The sequence below is a fragment of the Thermobia domestica genome, chromosome 12, assembly GCF_964235325.1.
Source record: "Thermobia domestica chromosome 12, izTheDome1.hap1.1, whole genome shotgun sequence".
Lineage (NCBI taxonomy): Eukaryota > Metazoa > Arthropoda > Insecta > Zygentoma > Lepismatidae > Thermobia > Thermobia domestica.
In genome coordinates, this window is record NC_137465.1 from 230,507,018 (window position 1) to 230,531,747 (window position 24,730).

The window sequence follows — 24,730 nt, forward strand, 5'->3', positions numbered from 1 at the left end:
GCAGTCGCGGACAGCCGACTAGGAGTGGTCCTCCAGCTTGGGGGTTTGGGTAGGGCTAACAACCTCATCCTGTAAAAAAAAAGCACTTGTTCAGAAATATTCACAAAAGCCTCGGACAAGGACTGATAACTCGGCACGACCTCAGCAAAAGAAAATGGACATGAGATTTGGAACATGGAATATTAGGAGTCTTTATAGGGCAGGCGCGTTAAAATCCGTAACGAGTGAGTTAGAGAAATACAGGATGGACGTAGTAGGAGTTCAGGAAGTTAGGTGGGAAGGAAATGGATCTGAGAATTCCGGAAATTTTACGTTCTTTTACGGGGAAGGAAACAAAAATCACCAGTTAGGAACAGGGTTTTTCGTTCATAAACGTATATTACCAGCAATTAAACGGGTTGAATTTGTCACTGACAGACTTTCTTTTATTACTCTTAAGGGACGGTGGTATGATATTATTGTTTTAAATGTACATGCACCAACTGAAGATAAGGATGACGATATAAAAGACAGCTTTTACGAAGAAGTGGAACGGATATTTGACCAACTCCCGCGATACCATATGAAAATTCTATTAGGGGATTTCAATGCGAAGGTAGGACGAGAGGATATTTTCAAACCGATTATAGGGAACGAAAGTCTGCATAAGGAAAGTAATGACAACGGTGTTAGATTCGTAAATTTTGCAACATCCAAAAACCTAATCGTGAAGAGTACAAAATTCCCACATCGCGACATTCATAAATACACTTGGACATCACCAGACGGGAAAACACATAATCAAATTAATCACGTTTTAGTAGATAGAAGAAGGCAATCTAGCATAATTGACGTCCGGTCGTTTAGAGGGGCTGATTGCGATACCGACCACTACCTGGTAGCAGCGATAATACGAGAGAGGTTATCGTTGAATAAAGGTAATATTCATTGTCCGAAAACGGAGAGATTCAATTTAAAGAAATTAGAAGAGAGCCAGGTAAGAGAGAAATACCAGCTTGAAGTTTCGAATAGATTCGGAGTGCACTAGTGTTGAGGATACCTGGATTGAAATTAGAGATAGCATTAAAATTTCAACAAAAGAAAAATTGGGACACGCGGAAATACATAGGAACAAACCATGGTTCGACCAGGAATGCATAAAACTAGCAGAGAAGAGAAAACAGGCAAAATTACGCTGGCTACAAAATCCGAATGAAATAACTATACAAAATTTCGCAGATATCAGGCGGGAAACTTCCAAAACTTTTAGAACAAAGAAACGCGATTTTCTGAAAGCTAAATTTAAGGAACTTGAAGATAATAGTAAAAATAAAAACATCCGGGACATGCATAAGGGAATCAACGAATTTAAGAAAGGCTATCAACTTCGTGCTTATATATTAAAGAAATCTGACGGTACAGTTCTCACTGACACGGATAGCATCTTAAATAGATGGAAAGATTTCTTTGACGATTTGCTTAACACGCAACCGAAAACTAGTGTGCGTGGAGAAAAGGAGATACGCACCGCAGAACCGTATACTCCAGAACCCAACCGAATAGAAGTAGAAACTGCTATAAAGAAATTAAAGAAACACAAATCTCCGGGTGTAGATGAAATTCCGGCTGAGTTAATTTTAGCTGGAGGCGAAAAATTGTGGAACAAGATACACAAACTCATTCTCCTTATCTGGAACAAGGAAGAATTGCCACAAGAGTGGAAAGAATCAATCATTGTTCCAATTCACAAGAAAGGCGACAAAACTGACTGCAATAATTATCCAGGCATCTCTCTTCTGTCAACATCCTATAAAATTCTTTCAAATGTTCTATTAGCAAGACTGACCCCATACGCAGATGAAATTATTGGAGATTATCAATGCGGATTTAGACGGAATCGATCAACTATCGACCAAATATTTACCATTCGCCAAATACTCGAAAAAAAGTGGGAATACAATACCCCGGTACATCAACTATTTATTGATTTTAGAAAGGCGTACGACTCGGTTAGGAGAGAAACATTATACAACGTTCTTACAGAACTTGGAATACCGAGAAAGCTAATTAGATTAATTAAGATATGTTTAAATGAATCCCAAAGTAAAGTCCGGTAGGAAAATTTTTGTCCACGAGCTTTCACGTCGAAAATGGCCTGAAACAAGGAGATACGTTGTCGCCATTATTATTTAACTTCGTTCTGGAATACGCTATAAGGAAAACCAAAGATAGCAACCAGGGCCTAGAATTGAACGGTATTCACCAGGTTATGGCATATGCTGATGACGTAAATTTAATAGGTGATGATAGGAGAAGAATAGAAAGAAATGCAGAGATCTTATTAAACGCTTGCAGGGACATGGGTTTAGAAGTAAATGCAGATAAAACTAAATACAGTAAAACCTGTCTTCAACGGACCCTTTATTAAACGGAAAACTGTCTTAAACGGAAATATTTCACGGTCCCATGAATTTTGGAGAACAAAACGTGTAAAACTCCCTTCATTAAGCGGAAACTGTGTTACGCGGACAACGGAAAGAAAAATAAACATTTAACGGAAAATTCTGAGTTCCGGACTACAGCGTTTAGAAGATGTTTAGACATTCTGTGAGACATATACATTACACTGTCTGCGATAAAATGTTCGTTCTTTTGTTAAATATTTCTGGACAGCGTTGACCTTTCCCAACCACTACTCATATTCACCCCCACAAATTGTCCTTAATCCACGCAACTTGATCAAGAATCATACGGAATGTCGGAGAGAAGAAAACGAGATAGAAGAAGAAGAGGAATACGATACCGAGTTCCAAGAAGAGTGTAGAATAAATACATATCAAAATGCTCTCAGAAGTTTAAAGGAAATGGAAAAATTTGCCTTACGAAAAAATGATTCTGATTCACTTAGTATAATTTCTCAGGCTAAAGTGTATGCGGAAAGTCAAGCAGCCAAGCAGCAATGTACACAGAAAACCCTGCTTGGCTATTAGAAAAATAAAGAAAACGTCTGCACAGCATATTTTGTATTCATTTTAAATTTTTTGTATACTTATTCGTAGAAGAAAGAAGTACTGTAATCGAACAATGTACGTACAGCAATATATTTTCTCAGTATGCCCCTTTATAAGCATGTATTTTTTTTTTTTTTTTTTAAAAAAAGGAAAGATCTACCTCCACTAAGCGGAAACCTGACTTTAACGGAAATTTTTGCAAGTCCCGTTCGATTCCGCTAAAGACAGGTTTCACTGTACATGGAAGTGCGTCGGGACCGGAATACAGCAAACTATGGATGCGTTAAAATATTAAATAATATTTTTGATAAAGTGGATAGTTTCAAATACCTAGGATCAGTGTTAACAGAGGAAAATCATATTCACGGAGAAATTAAATGTCGACTAAAAGCGGGGAATTCGTGTTACTATTCGGTTCAAAATCTCTTGTCGTCGCGAATTCTGTCGAGAAATTTGAAGCTTAAAATATACAAAACGGTAATCATGCCTGTTGTTTTGTATGGCTGCGAAACATGGTCACTTACTCTGAGGGAAGAACATAGACTGAAAGTATTTGAGAACAAGATCCTGAGACGAATATTCGGACCCAAGAGGAACGGGAATGGGGGAAACTTCATAACGAAGAACTACATAATTTATATGGTTTACCCAACATTGTTAGGGTCGTGAAGTCTAGGAGGCTTAGGTGGGCGGGTCATGTAGCTAGAATGGAAGAATGTAGAAACGCTTTCAAAGTCTTGACAGGAAGACCAATCGGAAAACGACCATTAGGAAGACCTAGGCGCAGATGGGAGGACAATATTAAGATGGATCTCGCAGAGATTGGAATATAAAGTAGAAACTGGATGCAGTTAGCTAAGGATAGAAGTCAGTGGAGAGCTTTTGTGAACGCGGCATTGAACCTCCGGGTTCCATAGGCCATAGAGTTAGTTAGTTAGGTAGTTAGTTAGTTATTTAAGAACAAGGACAGGTCTGTTTGCTATTCCTCAATTTTGGAGAATGCTGTGTCGTTCTTCCCGCTTCGCAGACAAAACCCCGTCCACGGATCTAGAATCCAGCCGTCAAATGTAACCTCGGAATCCTAAATTCATGAAATTTTTATTCATTTCGTCGGCACTTATATCCCATTGACTGGATCATTATCGTAATGTATAAGCAGAGTCTGTGAGAGTACGTTGTCTCTACGGTTCCCACAGGTGATGTTCAAACGTGAATAAAGAGTCCATTGTAACGCAAAAAGAAAGAAAATGCAGCAGTGAAAACTAAATGCACTTTTTAAGTCTATTGCGCAAAATAAAATGAAATGTCCTCAAAATTGGTTCATAATTAAGATCACTATAACATGACTCCCAACAGGGTGAACGATAGAGTTCTCTTGATTCGTTTTCATTCAGAACCCTGGATTACTGTAAAACACATTAGAGAAGAAACGACACAATGAACAAAATATAAATAGTTCACTCAGTTCACCTGCGCATTCAAGGATTAAAAGGAAAAAAATCTCTGACACGAAGATTAACTTGAAATACTGATATACATAGGATAAATACATCAAAAAATTATTATATATAAAAATGAATATATATATATATATATACATGGTGAGTGCTAACTACATGAACAAACTTGGACGGATGATAGTACATCTAAAAAGAAGCAAAAAAGTCCTAATGAACATGGGAGAAATTCCGTCCTGTTTAGGAGTGACAGTGTGTCGAAAGCGTGGGAACATGAACTTCAGAGGACAACAGCTTAAAAACAATACATCATAGAGAGTGCGGTTAAAAACGTCAACTTAGAAAGTCATACCTATTCTATTGAAAAGTGCATCACAAGCACACAAAGGGAAGGAGGTTATAGAAATGAACACTGCTGTTGAAAAGAATTTGCACTGCCATTGTTATCTATAAACACATTTTATTCAAAATGCTATGAAAATAAGAAAGTTCATGAAACCCCAGTAAACACGCAAAAATGCAGCAGTAGTACAAGCAAATCTACCATTCGGGTGCCAACCGGAGAATATGTATACATGGAGCTCACTAAAGAACACACTAAACACCGATATTTTGGTGGTATGTGTACAAGTCTTTACTGTGACATGTACTTCGAACTTTTCCTTTTCGTAAACATGGATCATCTCTTGTACTCTTGTTTGGTCTCTCTCAGAAGAAACCAACAATAGTCCCCCATCATAGCAGGATCTCGTTTCCCTTAGTACCGTTGTTCCAGTTGTAACATCTGTTGGTGGAAAAGTTCCCTTTGTTCATCGCTTACTGCCCCTAAGTTGTGAGGGAAGTAGTCGAAGTGCGAGTGAGTGAAGTAAAATTTCAGCGACATCATGCATCCTAACAGTTCATAGTTTTGTACTAGGTCAGCTATGAGTTACTTGTAGTTACCAGCTTTCTCGTTCCCTAGGATACCTTCCACCATATCCTAGGGAACGAGATATGAGCAGGACATTGAGCAGGAGTTAATTTCCGCAGGAAAACATCATCGTGCAGAACCCCTCTGATCTGTGGCCCTATGAAAACGCCCTCCTTCAACTTGGCCTCCTAGAACTTTGGGAAGAATTCCCTCAAATAGGAGAAACGAGACCGCACGTGCAAGTGTCTTCTTTCCGTTCAAGGTCGTATGCGTCATCGTTTTGCTTGTAACTACCTCAACAAAATCAGCCACACACTGATTTACTTAAACTTCCTTACAAAACAAAAATGGATTACAACAGTTTCTATATGATCTATACATCCTCAACACGACAAATTATCTCTTGTGGAAAAAAAGTGCGTGCTGGAAACTTTTTGCATTGTTTCCAGTTATTATGGGGTAGTAGCAAATCGGAAACACCCATTCCCCACACTTCTACCAAAAGTGTGTTGGACAGTGTTATAATTTGTTGTAATTCAAATAAACTGCTGTTTTCCATTCTTGTATGAGAGTTTAGGTTATATTTGTACATATTTCATGCAGAAATACATAATATTGTTTGTAGACAATTGTGTATTTTTTTTAACGTGACAATATATATGAAAATAAAAGCAAAGTCAGTACAGGTATATATGTACATTAGGTATATGACTTTTTTTAAATTGAAAAGCCTGGGGTGGCAAACAATGAACATTTGGCTGCAAACCTCAAAAATGTCTTTGATTTTGTTTAATTGTAAAAAAAGCTCCCGCACCTGCATTGATGTTGTTTTAGCATTAAAAGAAAATTCGCCTAATTACATAGTCTACATTTCCCACTGAATATTCTATACAGTATATTAGGAAAAGGGTTTTAAATTTGTAAATTACTATTAATGAACTAGCTGTTGAGATATTTGTCACTTTTGCAAGTGTCGTGAAGCTTTTGCGTCACTTTCATAGCTTGCTCGGCCACCATATTTGAGCGAGGCACATCCAGCACAGAACGTTATTTTACCCAATGAGCGGAAAAACACTTTAAAGCTTTAGGACACTTTAGGTCGGAGATAGCAGCATGCAATTCATTGTATGTGTTCTCTGTATAGTGCTGATTTGAAAACATCCTTTGTCCATGTAGTTGCGATGAAGTCGCAAGTACGTTGTAGCTGATCTCTCCAATTTGGAAGGAGAAAAAAGGCAACCAGTGCATAGATTGCACGTGAATTCCACCTAGCATTCTTGAGGGAAGGTAGCTTCTGCCAGTTCAGTTGAGGCCACTTGTTCTCCTTCCGGTAGAAATTATATACTTCACAAAGTTCAAATAGAAACCGGAAATCATTTCTCCATCCTGGGTTTTCACGTGGTGGTACCTTTCCTGTGCCAGAATAGTTTTCTTGTAAGTCCTCATTCCCAGCTAAAACATCTTCAATGAATTGATAGTTGAAGTTGGGTGACCGTGATTTTATTGTGAACACTGAATCCATCCAGTGTCGCAGAACCAGGTCAAGAATATGGTACTGACATCCTGTAAACTGAAGGCCATCGAGCCCCATTTGTTGAAAATGTCTCTGGAGTCTAACAACAACATCACTTTTGTGCCCTATATTCAATGCTGTAGTGCCAGAAATGATCATTTTAATACTCCTCCATGCATTATACTCATCCAACAAAGCTTGCAGAAAGATATAGATGTTCTCGGCGGATCCGCTTTCACAAACCAAAACTCCAAGGTGAAGACTTCTTGCACAATTCTGCAGACAGACCACTTGATAATCTTTACTTCCTATTCTCTTCCCATCAAAGTGCAAGCAGTATTCCTCTTCACCGATAATTTCTTTCAGCCGGTTCTTCATTTTTCCAGGTTCCTTGATCACTCGACGCCAAATTCCCGATTGTGAAGGCGTGGGTACATTTATCTCTTCCTCCGCCAAGTTCTGAAGAACTTTCGCTGATTATCTTGTAGACAAAGACAGTTTTGACACGAGTTTGGCTGCAGACTTTGTTGCTTGATACTTGCGTTTCATAGCGGGAGGCTCTTCCGAAAATTCAGAGTCACTGCTGACCTTACCTTCTTTAATATCACTGATACTCACATGTTGCACTTGGCTTGTAGACGGACCAATTGAGCTACTTTTCCTTTTTGAAGGATGGATCGTTGATATAGAGGCTACTTTCTCTATAGTGTGTCCGACTCGGCCTTCAGATTCAATTTTTTTTTCTATACAATTCTTTGTCTTCACTGGAAGGCCAATTTCATGTTACTTTTGTAATATCGAAGACACTAGTGAGAAATTTTTCAAATACCTCATTCCTCCTTTTTCTGTATTTCACGAACAACTGCATCAGCTTGTCAACTTTTGCTGAAATTTGCTGCATAGAAAGCAAAGGAAAGTTCAGCTTCTCCCAAAGTCTGCACAATTCTTGAAAGAACTTCTTTATTCTGTCCGACTGCCCTTTCAGTTCAACGTACAACCCCAGGTATCTACCAATTATGTATCTGTTTGTAGGCATTTTACACATTTCACTCATGTCCGTTTTCATTTCTGGTATGCTGGACCGGCGTTTTCTACATGTTGTTAAATTCTGTGTCCACTTTTTCCCAGCTGATTCAACTGCTGATTTTGATCTTTTGGTTTTGAATGACATTTTCCAATTGAAAATAGAAGAGATCGCGATTAGAAAGACAATTGAGGGTAGCACTGTAGCAAATACATTTAAAAGCAAAGAATACTAAAGTTTTATCACCGGAAAATCAACCTACTAGGCTCGCAACACAATAAAAGTGATTTGCTAAAGTGTTTAATGTGCATAGTATAAATTAAAATTTGGAAAATAACTTGTATCTATGTTGCTTACTTATAACAAAACACAATGTGCTATTTACATAGGAGTCTCTGAGTTTCTGCGTGCCTGATAGGTTGATGTACAGACAAAGATATGTATATTTTGATTGTAAATAAACGATAAATAGATTACGTTACCACAATTTATGTTATACAAATGTCTATTAAACCTTTCCTAGATGCCAGACTTCTTTTCACTATCATGTTTTGCGAATCAAAAATTCCTATCATATATCGTTTTCTCATTTAACTCGCATATGACAATAGATTAGGTGCGGGACGTTTTTCCAGCCCCGAACGAAAATAACACCAGAGAACTAACGTATAGGCAAAAGTTCATTAAATACAACATCAGGAGAATTAAAATTTTGGAAAAAGTTAAAAAATCATATCCCTAATGTACATACCCCACCCTTACTATTTAGAATGGCATCGAAGTATTCCTCTCATCGACCCCTATGTTTTACTATCATTACATGTCACCCCACCCCTAACCCCCATGCCGATGGGAGGTAAATTTGGACTTACACGGCATCCTGAGAGTTACTATTCATCTCAGCAATTCAAAAAACTAAAGATTGGACACTATTATCGTTAATTTTTACACGCTACCCGTTCTCATCCTCATCCCTTCTTAGCAGCCCCCATTCCAAAACTGCGATCAAAGAGCTAAGTTAGATCATGGTCAATTCATGTACCAAAGACCATTAAGTGGTCTAGGGGGAGTTAGCAAACATAGGTACATTCATTTTTATTTATATGCATGATTACATATCTACATGATTATCTACATGTCTAGGTCTAATATATTTTAATTACTACGTTGCTTCGGTGTGGAGGAAGACCCAGTTCGATTCCCAGTAAGTGCCCTGGTGGTTCGGATCCCACGTTAAAATGTAGGCCTATTTGTCCGCCTCGCTGCTGAACGAGACGCTAAGTTCCAAATCAACCAACTTTTTTTTTTTTTTTTTTTTGTTTTGTTTTGTTATGTTTGTGAAGAAAGCATCATGTAGCTTCCGTCGGAATATTTCTTTGTGTCGTACAGCAGAATAAGGCATTTTCAGGGTTCAGATGGGTTTCATACCGAGAAACCCACACTAGATGCGGTAGCACTGCAAGAAGACGTAACATTACTCGGAAAATACGTAAATTTAATACAGTTATACTCCTGTATTAAATTTACGTATGTTCCCCGTAATATTACATCTTCTTGCAGTGCTGGATTGTTGAAAATGTTGCCAGCAAAGGAGTGAAACTTTTACTATTGATGATTAATCAATACATTTCGCAATGGGTATATAACTAACTAACTAATTCTATTGCCTATTTAACTCGGAGGTTCAATGCCTCGTTCGCAAAAGCTCTCCATTGACTTCTATCCTTAACCAACTGGATCCAGTTTCTATTTGTATTCCTATTTCTGCGAGATCCATCTTAATGTTGTCCTCCTATCTGCGCCTAGGTCTCCTTAATGGTCGTTTTCCGATTGCATTTCCAATTAAAACTTTGAAAGCGTTCCTACTTTCTTCCATTCTGGCTACATGACCTGCGCACCTAAGCCCCCTAGATATGGTGATCTTAACAATGTTTAGTAAACGATATAAATTGTGTAGTTCCTCATTGTGAAGTTTCCGCTTATATTAAAGCAGCTTACGTTAACAGAGCAGCTTGATAATACCTCCTTGTCGCATAATTTGAAGTAGGTATTGGCAACATTGGAATCGATAGAGAGGCGTATTTCATATGGAATGAAAAGCACAGAGTGAGTTACAGATATTATCTGTAGATAGAAGTTCGTTTGCTAATTTGAAAGTAGTATTTGTGGCATATAGTTCATTTTTATCACGTAAGTAATTTCATTTTAATACTAAATAATGTGAAAAGACAAATATATAACAAATTATTTTGTTAATATTCTGTTTGTATCAATTTCAGTTAAAAGGCATAATGACCATGGATTGTTACCTCTGGAATGCCATTATCTGAATAAGTCTGCATTGATAAGCGTAGTTGGACAGCAGGTTGGTATACTCATAAAGTATTACTTCGATATGGCATTGTATTTTTTAAAATTATTTATTTATTACCTTTCTCTTTTCACGTAATAAAGTATCAGTAAGTTATTTAGCGCTTTTGTGCTACTTGCCCAAGCGACATCGAAAGGTTCGATACTTCGATTTTTACAAGGAAAGTACTTGGGCTCGAACTGGTGAATATACACAAAAAGGAAAGCATGTGTAATGTTAGGACCCCGAAAACAAACCGTGATAAACGTTTTTCTGGTGTAAACGTCCGCAAGAGAAGGGCAAAGTAGAACACGTGCCATAACTACTGTAATCATGGCATGGGCTCTACTTCACCCTGCTTTTGCGGACGTTTACACCATCTTGCAGAAAAAGAGGTATCACTGTTTGCTTCCAGGGTGCTAACATTACATATGCCTTTTTTTTTTTTGTGCGTATTCACCCATTCGAGCCCAAGTACTTTCCTTGTAATTTGTATTCCTGTGAGGCATAAGTAACTTATTTTCTTATACTTTAATGAAGAATATTCCAAGAGAAAAGTGTAATTTATTATGCATTTTGTTCTAGCTGCATTCCGTTTGCTGCGTATTGCTGCTTCGTTTTGTGCTAACGTTGACGTCACAGGAAATTCCAAAGTATATTACGTAAGCACGTCCGCTAGGTGACGTGGGAGATTTATGCTTTCCATCAGGGCAAAGTCGGTTCTTATAGTAGCAGTGTCTAATTCCAGGGGCTTCATTTGGCAGGCTTACTTGCAAATAAAATTAAGTAAATACTTATGAATAGATGCTATCATGTGTATAAATATGTTAACTAGGGCTATATTTAGAATACTTACAATAATATATTCTTAAAAAGGAAATCTGTGACCATTTGTAAGTTATAATTGTATGGAAGGATCAGAAAAGTGGACGCGGTTAGGCTTTCATACATATACGATTATAATCAATGATACGTAAAGAACACTATCCAGATTTTTCATAATGACCTCCGTATTCTGTGGAGACATATGTATAATACCTAAACATCTGCAATATTTCGAAAACTACTCTATTTTTCTTCTGGCAACGAAGATTTGCAACTCCCCCCCCACACACACACATATTCTAATTTCGTACTTAATTATTGAGTTTCGGTAAATGTGTGTATCCTTATATGATTTGAAAAATCATTGACGTAACTGAGTTTATAAAAAAATTATACTAAAGAGTCTTGAATACCTCCGTCTCATTTTTCTTTTTCAACCTATTGATTTATATGGGGAAGTATTTTTCTTTGAAATAAGCAAAGCTTTTAATGTTTTATTTTACTAATTCTTTTTTTAGGTCTATTTAAATGGCTCTTTTCTGGAAATTAAATTCTTGTTGTACATTTTTAATATTTATAATTGAAATCTAAGTAAAGAAATATTATATTTGTATATAATAAAAGGTCATTTTGACAAAGCAGGATACATATAAATAAACCTGAAGAAAAAAAATCAGTAAAATAAAACCATTGAAAACTGCTTATTTTAAAGAAGACAGAAGAATACCCATATAAATCAATGGGCTGAAGAAGAAAATGGTGGAGGCATTCCAGACCCTTAACAGCATTTCAATGATGTTAACTGACTTGTATTCAAACACATTATTCTTTTCTTTTCAGACTTTTTTCTTCTTAGGTGCTCCTGAATAATTCACCACATTTTACTTTTTAAAAACATGCTGTTATTTATAAATCCGTGTGATTTAAACCTTTTTATGTTTTTTTCATTGATCTTTTAAATGTATTAAGAACGAAACACTAGATCTGTTTCCAGGAAACACGGAGGTGATTCTGAAAGAATGTGATCAATGAGTTTTAAGAATGTAACTGTAAGAAGAAGAATGTAAGAAATTTACATTCTTCTTACAGTTACATTCTTAAAACTCATTGATCACATTCTTTCAGAATAAGTGGTATTAATCTGAAATATTGTGACTTTTCTCACGTCCCTTCCTCGCAAAGTTATTTAATTCAGTAAATTTATTCATTTATTTTCCAAGTGTATCTTCATAATAAGCGGCACGTGAGGCGCATAAAAATACATATTATGAGCTCTACAATTTCTTTCTCCGTATTTCTTGTTTTCTTTCCAAATAGCTATTGTGTAACTCAAGAAAGGAAAGAAAGAGATTGGTCTCAGCTTCAAGGTTAAAATACTACACAGTTATCATTTATTTATGCATATAAACTGATCTATTCAGTTGAAGTCAACATTTGTTTACATGAGTGGTGCGTCATGGCGTCTGAATAAATCTGCGATATTTCGTGGACTTTTACTTCTGTCGGTATTGACGATAAATATGGAATAAGTAACAGTTCAAGAAATAATCCCAGAGTAATAATATGCCCGTTGATACGAATAAAGTCAACGAAATGTGGGAGTTTGTTTCAAACGCCACGATCACCACTCAGGTAATGAAACTCTTGACTTTTAATAGAAAATAGTGCGATAAAAATGCATGGACGTTAACGTATCATCTTTTCAATGTTTAAAGTAATTTTCTAATCCATTCTGTCTAATTGCTCTGATAAAGGTAGTAGGTTTAAAAAGTCATTAAAATATAAGCAACATAACATTGTTTTAGAACACTAAATAGGTTATAGCAGTGGTTCTTAAACTTGTTACCGCGACCCACATTACATATTAAAACTATTTTGTGGCCCACCTACTTTTATTCAAATACACATCGTGATGAATTCCAAACCAATTAAATTTTGTAAGTAATATTTCTAATTTTTCCATAGAAAGGTAACTCAGAACTAACAATATTCCCAACGCAATGCCCTACCCCGTGACAGATTTTGACTCACTCATTCTCTTTCCATCCTAATCCAGCATCTCTACTGATTGTACAATCACGAAAGAAAGTATTCTTCCGTTGACAAAATTTCTTTTCCTAATAACTCAACAAAAAATAACCTGTTAGAGTACCGCTTTTGACAAGTTATTAAGTTATAACTAATCTAAGGATAGCAACAAAAAGATCCAAATTAATTCATTTGTTCCCGAGTTATTGACAAAAGAAAATTTGTCAACTGTCAAATACTTTCTTTCCCATGTGTACAACAAGGCAGGGCTCTGAGCAATCACTTACTCTTCACCTCATTAACAAACGCTTCGAATTTTCATTTCCTGAATGGTATTTACTTTATAACATATGTTTCTGCATCAAAATAAATTTTTCATACTTAATTTCTCGCAACCCACAAAAGCATGGCCCGTGACCCACACTTTGAGAAACACTGGGTTATAGTGTATAAGTTGAAATACAAGGCGCGTTCGGAAAGTAACGTCCGATTGGTCACTGAGCGTGAATTAGTGGAGGCAGCGCTACCATCGTTGCACACAGATGCGCTATTGATCAGACTGTATCCACCTGTAGTAGAGTGAAGGTTGTCTGATCACTAATTCCACTTGTGTAGCGTCTTAAAATATGTGCTACAACAGAAAATCCCGCCAAGAGCGAGGTGCAAGCTGTTATACGTTTTCTTACCGCAAAATAATATTCGGTAGCAGATATTATCGGGAACTTTGTGACGTGTATGGACCAAATGTGATAAGTGAAAGAGTTGTTCGTGAATGGGTTCGTTCGTTTAAAAGTGGACGAACAAACATTCATGAGGAGTGGCAGGCCATCAGTAGTCACTGATAAACTCGTTCAGCAAATTAATTGAAAAATTCCTGAAAATCGACGTTTCACAATCTCGGAGCTTTCCAATGAATTTCCACACATTTCCAGGACTGGGTTATATGACGACTGTGATGAGGAGCACGGTCATAGGCTGGCTTAAAGGTACAGACGGGAAATTTTTATGCTGATTGAATTTCTAAGCTAGTGCAGAGATATGATAAGTTCTTGAATGTTTATGGAAACTATGTTGAAAAATAGAACAAAGAAGTAGTTTTCACACGTATATAATAAATTATTCTTATTTACTTTGGTGTTTCTTTTTTAACCAATCGGATGTTACTTTCCGAACGGCCCTCGTATGTGTTCTTCGCGTATTTTAATGTTTTAATTTTTGTGTAACTAATTTAAAGCGTGAAAACAGAACAAAATCTTAAATGATTGAGATTAGTGAGTATAATGCTTCAAGCTTATTGCTGCTAGGGACAGTATAACTAAATTTTGCAATAATGCGAGAAATCTATTGAATCGCTATGCTCTACCCTCCTCATCCACACTCAAGCTTCAAAGGGAACTAGAGAATGAAACAACAACGAGGTTATCATTTAAGATCGTTATTATTATTTGTTTAATCTAGGCTTTTGAATGTCAGATGATAATGAACATTTATTCCATTACTGTTCCACATGTTTCTAATAAAAATCAGGGCATGAAAAGGATATTTGAAGGATGGTAATAGAAGAAATTAAAACAATAAAAGTGTGTTCGGATATTGATAGCATAGGTTTGTGAACATTACAGGATGATTGATGGACAGACGAAGTACACATTAATTCAATTTAGAAGTTAAGGAGCTTGTAACTGAAAGTAACAATAATTGATGTTTTTCGTTTTAGCCTCAGCCAGCGAAGCATTTTACGTTGAAAAGAAAACCAAAGTCCGCGGCCTTGAGAGCAGAACTCCTTCAGAAGTCTGCAGATGCAGCAAGTAATTTGAAGAAAAGCACTGCTCCAACAGTTCCTGTACGGTCACGGGGAATGCCAAGGAAAATGACCGATACAAGTAAGTGATTTTATTCTATATTATTAGAATATTAATACAGGGTGTATCAGAACTCATATTGATTTATTCGTTGACCTTACAGACATGGTTTTAGTGTCATTTTTTAGCAAAATACATCAAGTTTTGACTCACGTAGTACACTATTTCAGAAACAAGCCACCACAAGCACTAGCGCAACTGCAGCAAAGATGGCTGCCTTTATTGGTCCCGAGCATGCTAGCTGTGTGTTTTGGTTTGAGGAATCCAAGTCTGCTACAACTGTGCAACGTAATTTTCATACAAAGTGTGGTAAAGATCCTCCTAGCAGGCCTACTATTTATCAGTGACATAAGTATTTTATTGAAACTGGATGTTCGGTAAGACACAACAAATCTTTAGGTCGTCCTCGTACGTCTGAAAACGTTATAGACAAGTGAGACAAAGCTTTGTGGACAGTCCTAGAAAATCAACCCGGCGTGTTTCTCGACAGCTGGGCGTCCCACACATAACAGTTTGGCGTGTATTAAGAATACTGTTGCATCTCAAACCATACAAATTATAAATGGTGCAAGAATTAAGAGATACTGATAGAATTGCTCGTAAGGAATTTTGTGTGGAAATGCTACATCGGTTGGATGACGATGAAAAGATTATTGATTGAGCAGGGTGTCTATCGGTCACGAATGTCACGAAGAAGTCACGAAATCAGAAAACGGTCATGAAAGTCACGAAAAAGTCACGAAATTTAGCGTTTGGGCAACGATTTTATTTTTTAACTGCAAATGTAAGTACAGATTGGAAAATTTTGTTCTATAAAACGTCCAAATTCACCACCAAAAATGTCTATGATCGGCTTTAGACGCTACCAAATCGCAAGCAAAATATGTTTCTATCGCATGGATGAAAATTCGGCCTAATTCGCACCCGAATTCGCTACTGAAAATGTTAAGAAATTTTATGATTTGGTAAAGAAAAGATCACGAAATTTCATTTTGGAATTTTAGTAGACACCCTGTTGAACCTCTTTAGGTACAAGGTAAGACACTTTTGATGTACTTTGCTACAAAATGACACCAAAACCATGCCTGTAACCTAAATAAATAAATCAATATAAATTTTCAAAGTTATAAAGTCCTTTTTGATACACTTTGTATTGTTTATGCTCGCTTCACCACTCTGTTTCAGGGACAGGCGTGTCACTTTCTTTAGTACCACTTCATTAAGGAATTCTACATTGCTTGAATAATCACATTGCCGTTATCATTCTTGCAGTGTAGAATAAATTATCAAAGTATCTTCTACTCACTCACGATTTAGTTCCTTATTTTTGAAAGAACACATTCAAACGATCATAGTTTCCACTGATGTTATCTCTTACAGTGCAGGAATATTACCAGTATTGTGATCCTTCAGGCAATGCAAAATACTGAAAAAAACAATAACCCGGCCACTGAAACTTCTATTATGAAGATTAATAAAATGGATGTTTAAATGAGTACAAACATGATTAATATTTGATATGCATCCTATCAGATCATTAAGTGATTTCTGTTGTTACTGTTTGTGTTGAATTTGTAAAAAAAAAATGTGAAAGTGTAAGTGCTTAAGTAAAATAATAATAATAGTAATAAATAAAAATAAAAATAAAAATGGTTGTTCACTTCAGAGTAGTAATATTCACTTACTGTAGATATTTCTGACATTTGCAGATGAGTCATTCTATTTCAGCTCAACCAATGATGAAAAATTCATGTCTCAGATTTTGATATTTTTTGTACATGTTTTTTGAGAATAGTTATTTCGCAAAATAAAACTTTTCCAGCCCTTGTAGTGAATTAGTAATTAATTACGCAATTAGCTTATAGGTCACGACTCAAAAATAGCTGATTTTGCGTTTTACTGTTTATTTCAATAGCTGTAAGAGCTATAAAACTAAAAATTTCCATCTGCATGTAATTTTGCTTGTAAATTTCACATCTGCAATCAAAACTAAACTTATCAATATTGTATAGGTGTAGTTATAACAGCATTTATAGTCCCAAGTTCGGGCCCCGGAATGAGCATTGGTGCGTGTGTAAATTTTAGCCCAAAGTTGTACGTGTGTGAAATTTTAGTACAAGGTGAAGAAATACCTATATTTCGTGTGAACCAAATTTGGTTTTGGGCATTTGAACCTAAGGCTCCCCAAAAATTTGAATGTGTCTTTTGACATAACGAGCTTCTGAAATAATGATACAATAATGACAATTTTACTACATATTATAAGTTTTATTTTGGTTCTTAGGTTCAATTATCCAAAAACTAAATTTGGTTAATATGAAATGTAGGTATTTCTTAACCTTGTGCTAAAGTTTCACACATGCACAACTTTCAACACATGCTCATTCTGAGGCCTGAACCTGGGACCGTAAATGCTGCTATAACTTTACACCTGTATAATATTCATCAGTTTTGACTGCAGATTTGAAATCTACAGGCAAAATGACATGCGGATGCAAATTTTTATCTTCATAGCTCTTATGGTTATTGAAATAAATAATAAAATGCAAAATCAGTAGTTTTTGAATCGTGACCTTGAAGCTGATTGCGTAATTAATTACTAATTCACTATGATGGCTGGGAAAAATTAATTTGGGGAAATAACTCTTCGCAAACATTCTTTCAATGTACAAAAAATTATCAAAATCTGATACCATGAATTTTTCATTTTTTCGTTATTGGTTGACTTGAAATAGAATGACTCAGATGAGTACTTCGATGACAAATTTTCACAGTGAAGTAATTGACATTGTCAAGACGATGAAAAGAGTAAACTCAAATGCATGCAAATGTAATACAAGAACGTCTCCTCCTTGTGTAACGCTCCTCATAGTTTACAATCACCTTATTAGATGTCTCTACCTGCGCTGTCTTACGTAAATAAATGACGCTAGCGTACAAGCAGTTGTAAAGCATTGTTTCAATTTAATTATTTCAAAATAAGACAAACCACGATTTTAACCTATATAATTTATATTAATAATGTGCTTAATTATTAATATATGTAATTCGTGTTCTGACAAATGCGTCATGTAGTACAGGAGCAAGATTTCACATTTCATCCCTCAATTTTCTTCCCATTGAATAGTTGCAAATGATCATGTTTTCTGAGGACCATACTTCCATGTGCCAGAATGATTCTTACTACCTTTCAAAAATTGTTTATTCCTACAACCTGCCTTAGATAATGACCAGGTAATATACGAAAAAAAAAATGGTTCTGCTCTGTATATAGGTTTAGCGTAAAGATGGAACGATGAAAGAATAGTCTCGTTTGTAATGATCCATTATGACCATTTAATTGAATTTCACTTATATGATGGCTATATAAATTAATATAAGTGTAGGTACGTTGTTTCCTACCTTGAAGCAAGCTATATATATATATGCTAAACGTATTTTAAATGATGTGTTTTTGTGTTCTAGCCCCATTGAAAGGTATTCCTAGTCGAGTTCCTGCCGGAGGCTTTCGATCTCCTAGTCATGCGAATCCATCAGTGTCTCGCCCAATGCCTCGAACGCCTGCAGGAAGGAAGGACGGAGGCATTAAGCTTTTGGATATTAATGAACAGCCGTTAGGATTTGCTCAGGCGAGGAAGAGAAAGCGGATGCTGGGTAAGTTAATATGTTTTATCTTAGAGATGTTATAACTTGTGTCATCATGTACTGTGAGGAACGGAAATGTATAAATGAAATAGTCCGTAATTAATTTGTTATAGTGCAATTTTATTATATGTACAATCTCTGTAATTGCAATTAACTTCTAATCTTTTTCTAAGCCTTTTTTCCAGTTAGCTGGGATCGGCTTTTCGGATCGATTTCCTTCACCTGTTTCTATCTTGTGTTATATTCGCTGTGACACCACACTGCATCATATCGTTCTTAACGCAATCTTCTTGTTTCTTCTTTGGCCGGCCTCGGGTTCCTTTCCCACTTACTTCTATAGCATCTACTCGGTAAGCTACGTATTTCAAAAGTCTTATCCTTCCTCTTGTAAGCCTTTTTCCCAGTTAGCTGGGATCGGCTTTTCGGATCGCTTTCCTTCACCTGTTTCTATCTTGTGTTATATGCGCTTTGACACCACACTGCATCATATCGTTTTTAACGCAATCTTCTTGCTTCTTTGGCCGGTCTCGGGTTCGTTTCCCACTTACTTCTATAGCATCTACTCGGTGACCTACGTATTTCAAAAGTCTTCTTCTTACATACCCAAAACCATCGCAGTTTACTTCTTTGCAGTTCTTCTACTCTAACTTTTAATATTTTGTAATAAGAGAAAATCAATCGTGGCCATGACTTTAGTTCCTTAGTTTTTGCATATGAGGATGCGCAAAGTTCATTTAATGAAATAACGGTCATTGGTTACTTTCAAGACACTATCCTGTTTGACCAATCGCATACATGTATGAAAAATAGTTTCCATTTTGTCTGAATAATAAAATAATATAATAAGAAAAATATTTGTATTGCAAAATAGGATGAATTTTTAATTATATTTTGAGAAAATAAAGTTAAGTATAGGCAAAAGGACACACACAGTTCTTGCACGGCGTGGGACGTAAAACTGAAATATTTAATGTTTTCATATCATGCATTCGCAAACATCGTTATCTTAAGATCGTTACAAACTGCCAACGATGGTGAGCAACTACGAAATGATCGGAAACAATCAGAAATTTATCCAAGTAAGGGCACTTTTAACTAGTGGCATGATTGTTAATTTTTTAACTTGGATTGCGTCATTCTAATGTAATACGATTCGATACATTCTTTTCAGTATGTAGTGAAGGTTTTCTGGTAATTTTAACCTCCTTAATTGAACATCCCTAGATGTTTGGAAATATATGAAACCAAAGAAACTTACATTTTTAGAGTCCCGTACATGTTCCTTGATCCTGGTGTTAATATTCCTCTTGATCTTATCAATGTAAGAGTTCTCATAAAGACAGATAGCTTTATATACTCTCGCATGTACACAGTTCTTACTAAATATATTTCCTTTTCATCGTAAAATATTTCTCTGTATTAATGGGAGATTTAAAACTTGCCTGTAAACCATATCTCGTAGCAACTTCGTCCAATAATTTAGGCTAAAAAGGAATAGAAATTCATTTTTTTTTTAACCTTTAAACTACGGGATATTTTGTTTTCAAAATACCCTGTTTCTTGTCTTAACTACGGATATTTCGATTTCGAAATGGTACTACAATAACTTTTTTAACACGTTTTGTTTCATGTGTCTTCGATAAATAGGAGTGAGTGTTCTTTGTAAACCTCACGAAAACGCTTTAAATGTAGTTTAAAGGTAAATTACCTTCGTAGTTTACAGGTTAAAGACTTACCTCCGTAGTTTAAGGGTTAATCATGATTATTCATAAACTTTTTATTGGACATCCTTGAATGTCCTCAGTTTTTTCTTTAATTAATATTTCAAGAGCAGGGTGTCTGTCGGTCACGAAAGTCACGAAATCAGAAAACGGTCAAGAAAAAGTCACGAAATTTAGTTTTTGGGTTACGATTTTTTTTATCTGGACAAATATAAGTACAGACTGGAAAATTTTGTTTTATAAAACATCAAAATTCACTACCAAAAATGTGTATGGTCGGATATAGACGCTGCTAAATCGCTAGCAAAACATGCTTCTATTGCATACATGAAAATTTGGCCTAATTCGCACCCAAATTCCCTCTTGAGAATGATTACGAAATTTTATGGTTTGGTAAAGAAGAGGTCACGAAAAAGTCAAGAAATTTCATTTTGGAATTTTAGAAGACACCCTGAAGAGTATCAATCTCTTTTCTCAATTCAAAAATAATTTTTACTTGATTTTTAATTTCTTTCTCCGTAGCTTTCAAAGTTAGTCATATCATTTAGTTAAAAATGTGCTGTATGATTTTCTGTTAACGTATAGTCTGTATTTGCTTACGCTCGGATGTATCTGTTCAATCTCCGTCTAGTATTGATAAAAGCAAGATATATGTGTTCCAATATCTGATTTTAGTAGAGAAATTGTGTTGTTATTTTTCAGAAATGGAAGAGGCGAAGAAAAACTCGGAAGCCCAGCAACAGCAGCAGCAGCAGCAACAGAATGCTACTCCAGATTATGCTGTTGGCCTTACTGCGACAAATCCTCCAACACCAGCACCTGCGTCGTCTACTTATCCTCCTACTCCGCAACCTGTTACTACTATCATTACTACGTTGCCAAGTAAGTCCTTAGTTCTCGATATGTTTGCCACTTTTTTATTTATTTATTTATTTATTTATTTATTTATTGACAAATTTTCAAATACAGATGACTATCTTTCCCCAGTGGTTAGCGCACTTGCTCTCAGGTTTGATTCTCGGTGGGAGAGGATTGTATGTATTACGTTGATTCGGATTCTTCTTTAAACTGTAGGTCCATGTATCATATAGCTTCGGTGCTGAAAAGAAACGCTGAACTTCAACAAACAAACAAGTGCAATTATGAAGTTATTTTACATGAGTAACTATTTATAGGGAAACAGGAATGAAATCGGCCACCAGCTGTTTAAAAGTACCATCCCAGCATCTCTTGTGAACTGAAGGAAAATCTCAAAAATCATAGGATTCGCACTGTGGACCTCTTGGTTACGAAACTAGACTGCTAACCTCTCATCAATATTTGCTCAGTGAATAGATTAAAGTATTATCGATTAATAGTAGGTTAATGTATGAAAATTATAAATACTGATTATTTATACAATATTTCGGCTGCTCTACTGTGGTCTTCTGCTGGTCTTTGTACCTAGGTATTTCATAATTAAAATGTCTACTGAGTGCATGCCGGAGGCTAGCGGACCACTCGTGAATGGAGTTACAAACAGTGTCGACGGAGACTGAGCGGCTACCTTGATCAGGATGCGTTCCAGGGAGTCCACATTAGGGTCTCTCTTGTTGCAAGTCATTCATTGAAACACTGACCACAGTTTGTAGTCGAGCGGGTTCAGATCCGGGTTGCTAGAGGGCCAGTCTGGTATGGAGATGAAGTCTATAACGTTGGCCCGAATCCACTCTTGTTGATTTCGAGTGGAGTTTCATCATATAATGCATCCTTGGCTGACGGTCCGATTCCACTCTTTACGGTTTCACGCTCGCTGCCCCACAATGATTGACCACTAGTGTCTGTCTTTTGGTATGCGGGATGTGCGATCTCCAATGAACAAATTTGGCTAATCCGCGTTTTTCCACGTGGTTAAAAAAAAGTCTTCGTATTAAATTAGCCACTTCTTCAGTGTTATATTACAAAAACTCAACGGTGTTCTGATCAAACAATTCTGTTAAAGGAATAAGCACGGAATGGAAGGAGCTTGTGGTTTCAACAAACGTATGTACAGAGACTAACAAAACTTGGGAGAATATTTCAAGGCAGCAAGAGCCTGTAGCAGCCGAAATATTGTCTGGTATGATTTCCATTCATTAAAATAGGCGCACAATGCGAACCGTAACTAAGCAGACAAATGTGTTGTGAAAGCAAATTCAAACATCGAGGTCAAATACTTTAAAGTTTATATCAGTCTATCAATCTGTACTGTATATTTCTAGATTCGATTTCTACCGAGGTAGTGCTGTTTATTATTTTGTATAGTATTTTCATACATTGCGAAATTTTTGAGAATCTAAGATGTGTGTATTGGCATCGGAAACCAATGTACTGGCGACTGCCTTTTCTTTGTGTCCATATTTCCGCTACCTCAGTTCAGACTCTGCTAGAAGCGCAGCATTTAAATAGGAACCCAATTCGTGAAGAACTATAAAATTCCAAAAGGGAGATACGATTGATATGGGAAGCACTGTAGATGATATGATGTAAGAAAGAAAGAAAAAAAAGTAGTTTTCATTCATTTGTAATAAAATGATTTTAAAAAAGTACGCTTAGAGTAACATTTTAGTACATACAAGAAATATTTCATTGTCTTATAGAATATTCACCTTACTTGACGAACGTTTTATATTCTTTAATCTTATAAAACTCCTTGAAATTTTTATGAAAACTGTTTTTTTTTTTTTTTTTTTTTTTTTTTTTTTTTTTTTTATTGTTTTGTTACTATGTGTAGATTACACAAGTAAGTGCTAGTACACAGTGAAGTATTTTTGTCTTTTCTTTTTTTTACTAATGAGTATCAGTGTGTGTGTGTAAAATAGTAACATTATTTTCTCGGGAAAGAAGCACTTTAGAGATATTCATTGTAAACTCGATTGTGGTTGATAAGTTGTGTTATTATTGGATGTATGACTCATAACGAATTTTAATAGAAACTGTAATGTTTCTAATCAAATGTTGTGCACATTGGTAATGTGGTAATGTATGGAACTGTATTGGTAATGTATCATCTACATGACCTTCTTTTTTCCAGCGAATGCAGCTGCAGCGACCGACGCAGCAACAGCTCAGGGCACTGAAACAATCGTGCAACCACTGCAGGCGGTGGCGGTGACGATAGCCAATCAACAGGAAACTAAACCTCAAGTGCAGCCTAGCTATGTTCCCCAGCCGGCTACAGCAGCTATTCAGGTATGAAGGGCAACACTTTTTTAAATGAAAGAATGTATTTATAGTGGTATGGCGCTTTAGAATTATAAATTTAAATCCTGCTGTTTCAATAATTGTTTTGACGTCAAAAATTTGAATTTGAACTAAACTCTATAGCCTATAGAACCTGGAGGTTCAATGCCACGTTCACAAAAGCACTCCATTGATTTCTGTCCTTGGCCAACTGGATTCAATTTCTACTTCCGCGAGATCTATCTCCCATTTGCACCTAGGTCTCCCTAGTGGTCGTTTTCCGATTGCATTTCAAGTTAAAACTTAGAACCTATTTTTACTTCCTTCTATTCTGGCTACATGACCAACCTACCTGAGCCTCCTAGACTTGATGACCGTAACAATGTTGGGTAAACCGTATAACTTATGTAGTTCCTCATTATGAAGTTACCGCCATTCCCCATTCCCGTTTCTCTTGGGTCCGAATATTCGTCTTAGGATCTTGTTCTCAAATACCTTCAGTCTGCGTTCTTCCCTCAGATTAACCGACCATGTTGCGCAACCATACAGCACAATAGGCATGATTATCGTTCTTCGTAACGACAAGAGATTTTTGACTGAATAATAACACGAATATCCTGTTTTAGTCCACATTTAATTTCTTCGTAGATATATTTTTGGTCTCTTAACATTGATCCTAGAATTTGAATTAAAATAATATTTTTATGACCTTACCCCTGGTTGTATTATATGTATGATACTACCTCTTCTCTGCTTATTAACTTTCCACCTAGTCAATTGACCCAAGCGCGGATTTTGTTTTACATAACGTTCCTACCACTCTAATGGAATTTTTTCTGCAAAGTAGAATGACTTCGATATTTACACTTTCCTTAGTCGAAAACAAAAGGTAAAGGAATAAGACTAGAAGGAACGGATTGCTAAGGGATTATATGTGATATTTAACAAAAGTAACTTAAATATACCTCTCAGAAATTTCATAATCCTCTTATGCTGAGAGTGTGGTCGTTCAACGCAAAAGATCGTTTTACGAGCACATTGTTTGGTAACGAGAGGAACATCCACATCTTTACCTGCAATAAATGTAGATGAAATTGGATAATGAAATCTAGAGATGCGAAGAGACACTTCGTTCAACTTCCAAGAATATATTGGTGAATAATTATAAAACATTATGCAAAAGTTGAGGAGGAAAAAAGGGGAG

General features: G+C 36.1%; 1 protein-coding gene across 1 annotated transcript in view; it reads left to right on the forward strand.

Annotated features, from left to right (window-relative positions):
• LOC145667113 (negative elongation factor A-like) overlaps nucleotides 1-24,730 on the forward strand; it is a 73,171-nt gene that overhangs the window by 19,994 nt on the left and 28,447 nt on the right. The window contains exons 3-7 of the mRNA XM_081734856.1: nucleotides 10,174-10,259; nucleotides 14,815-14,980; nucleotides 18,425-18,613; nucleotides 21,028-21,207; nucleotides 23,378-23,535. Of these exons, the coding sequence (XP_081590982.1) occupies nucleotides 10,174-10,259; nucleotides 14,815-14,980; nucleotides 18,425-18,613; nucleotides 21,028-21,207; nucleotides 23,378-23,535 (779 nt within the window). The remainder of the gene's footprint in view (nucleotides 1-10,173; nucleotides 10,260-14,814; nucleotides 14,981-18,424; nucleotides 18,614-21,027; nucleotides 21,208-23,377; nucleotides 23,536-24,730) is intronic.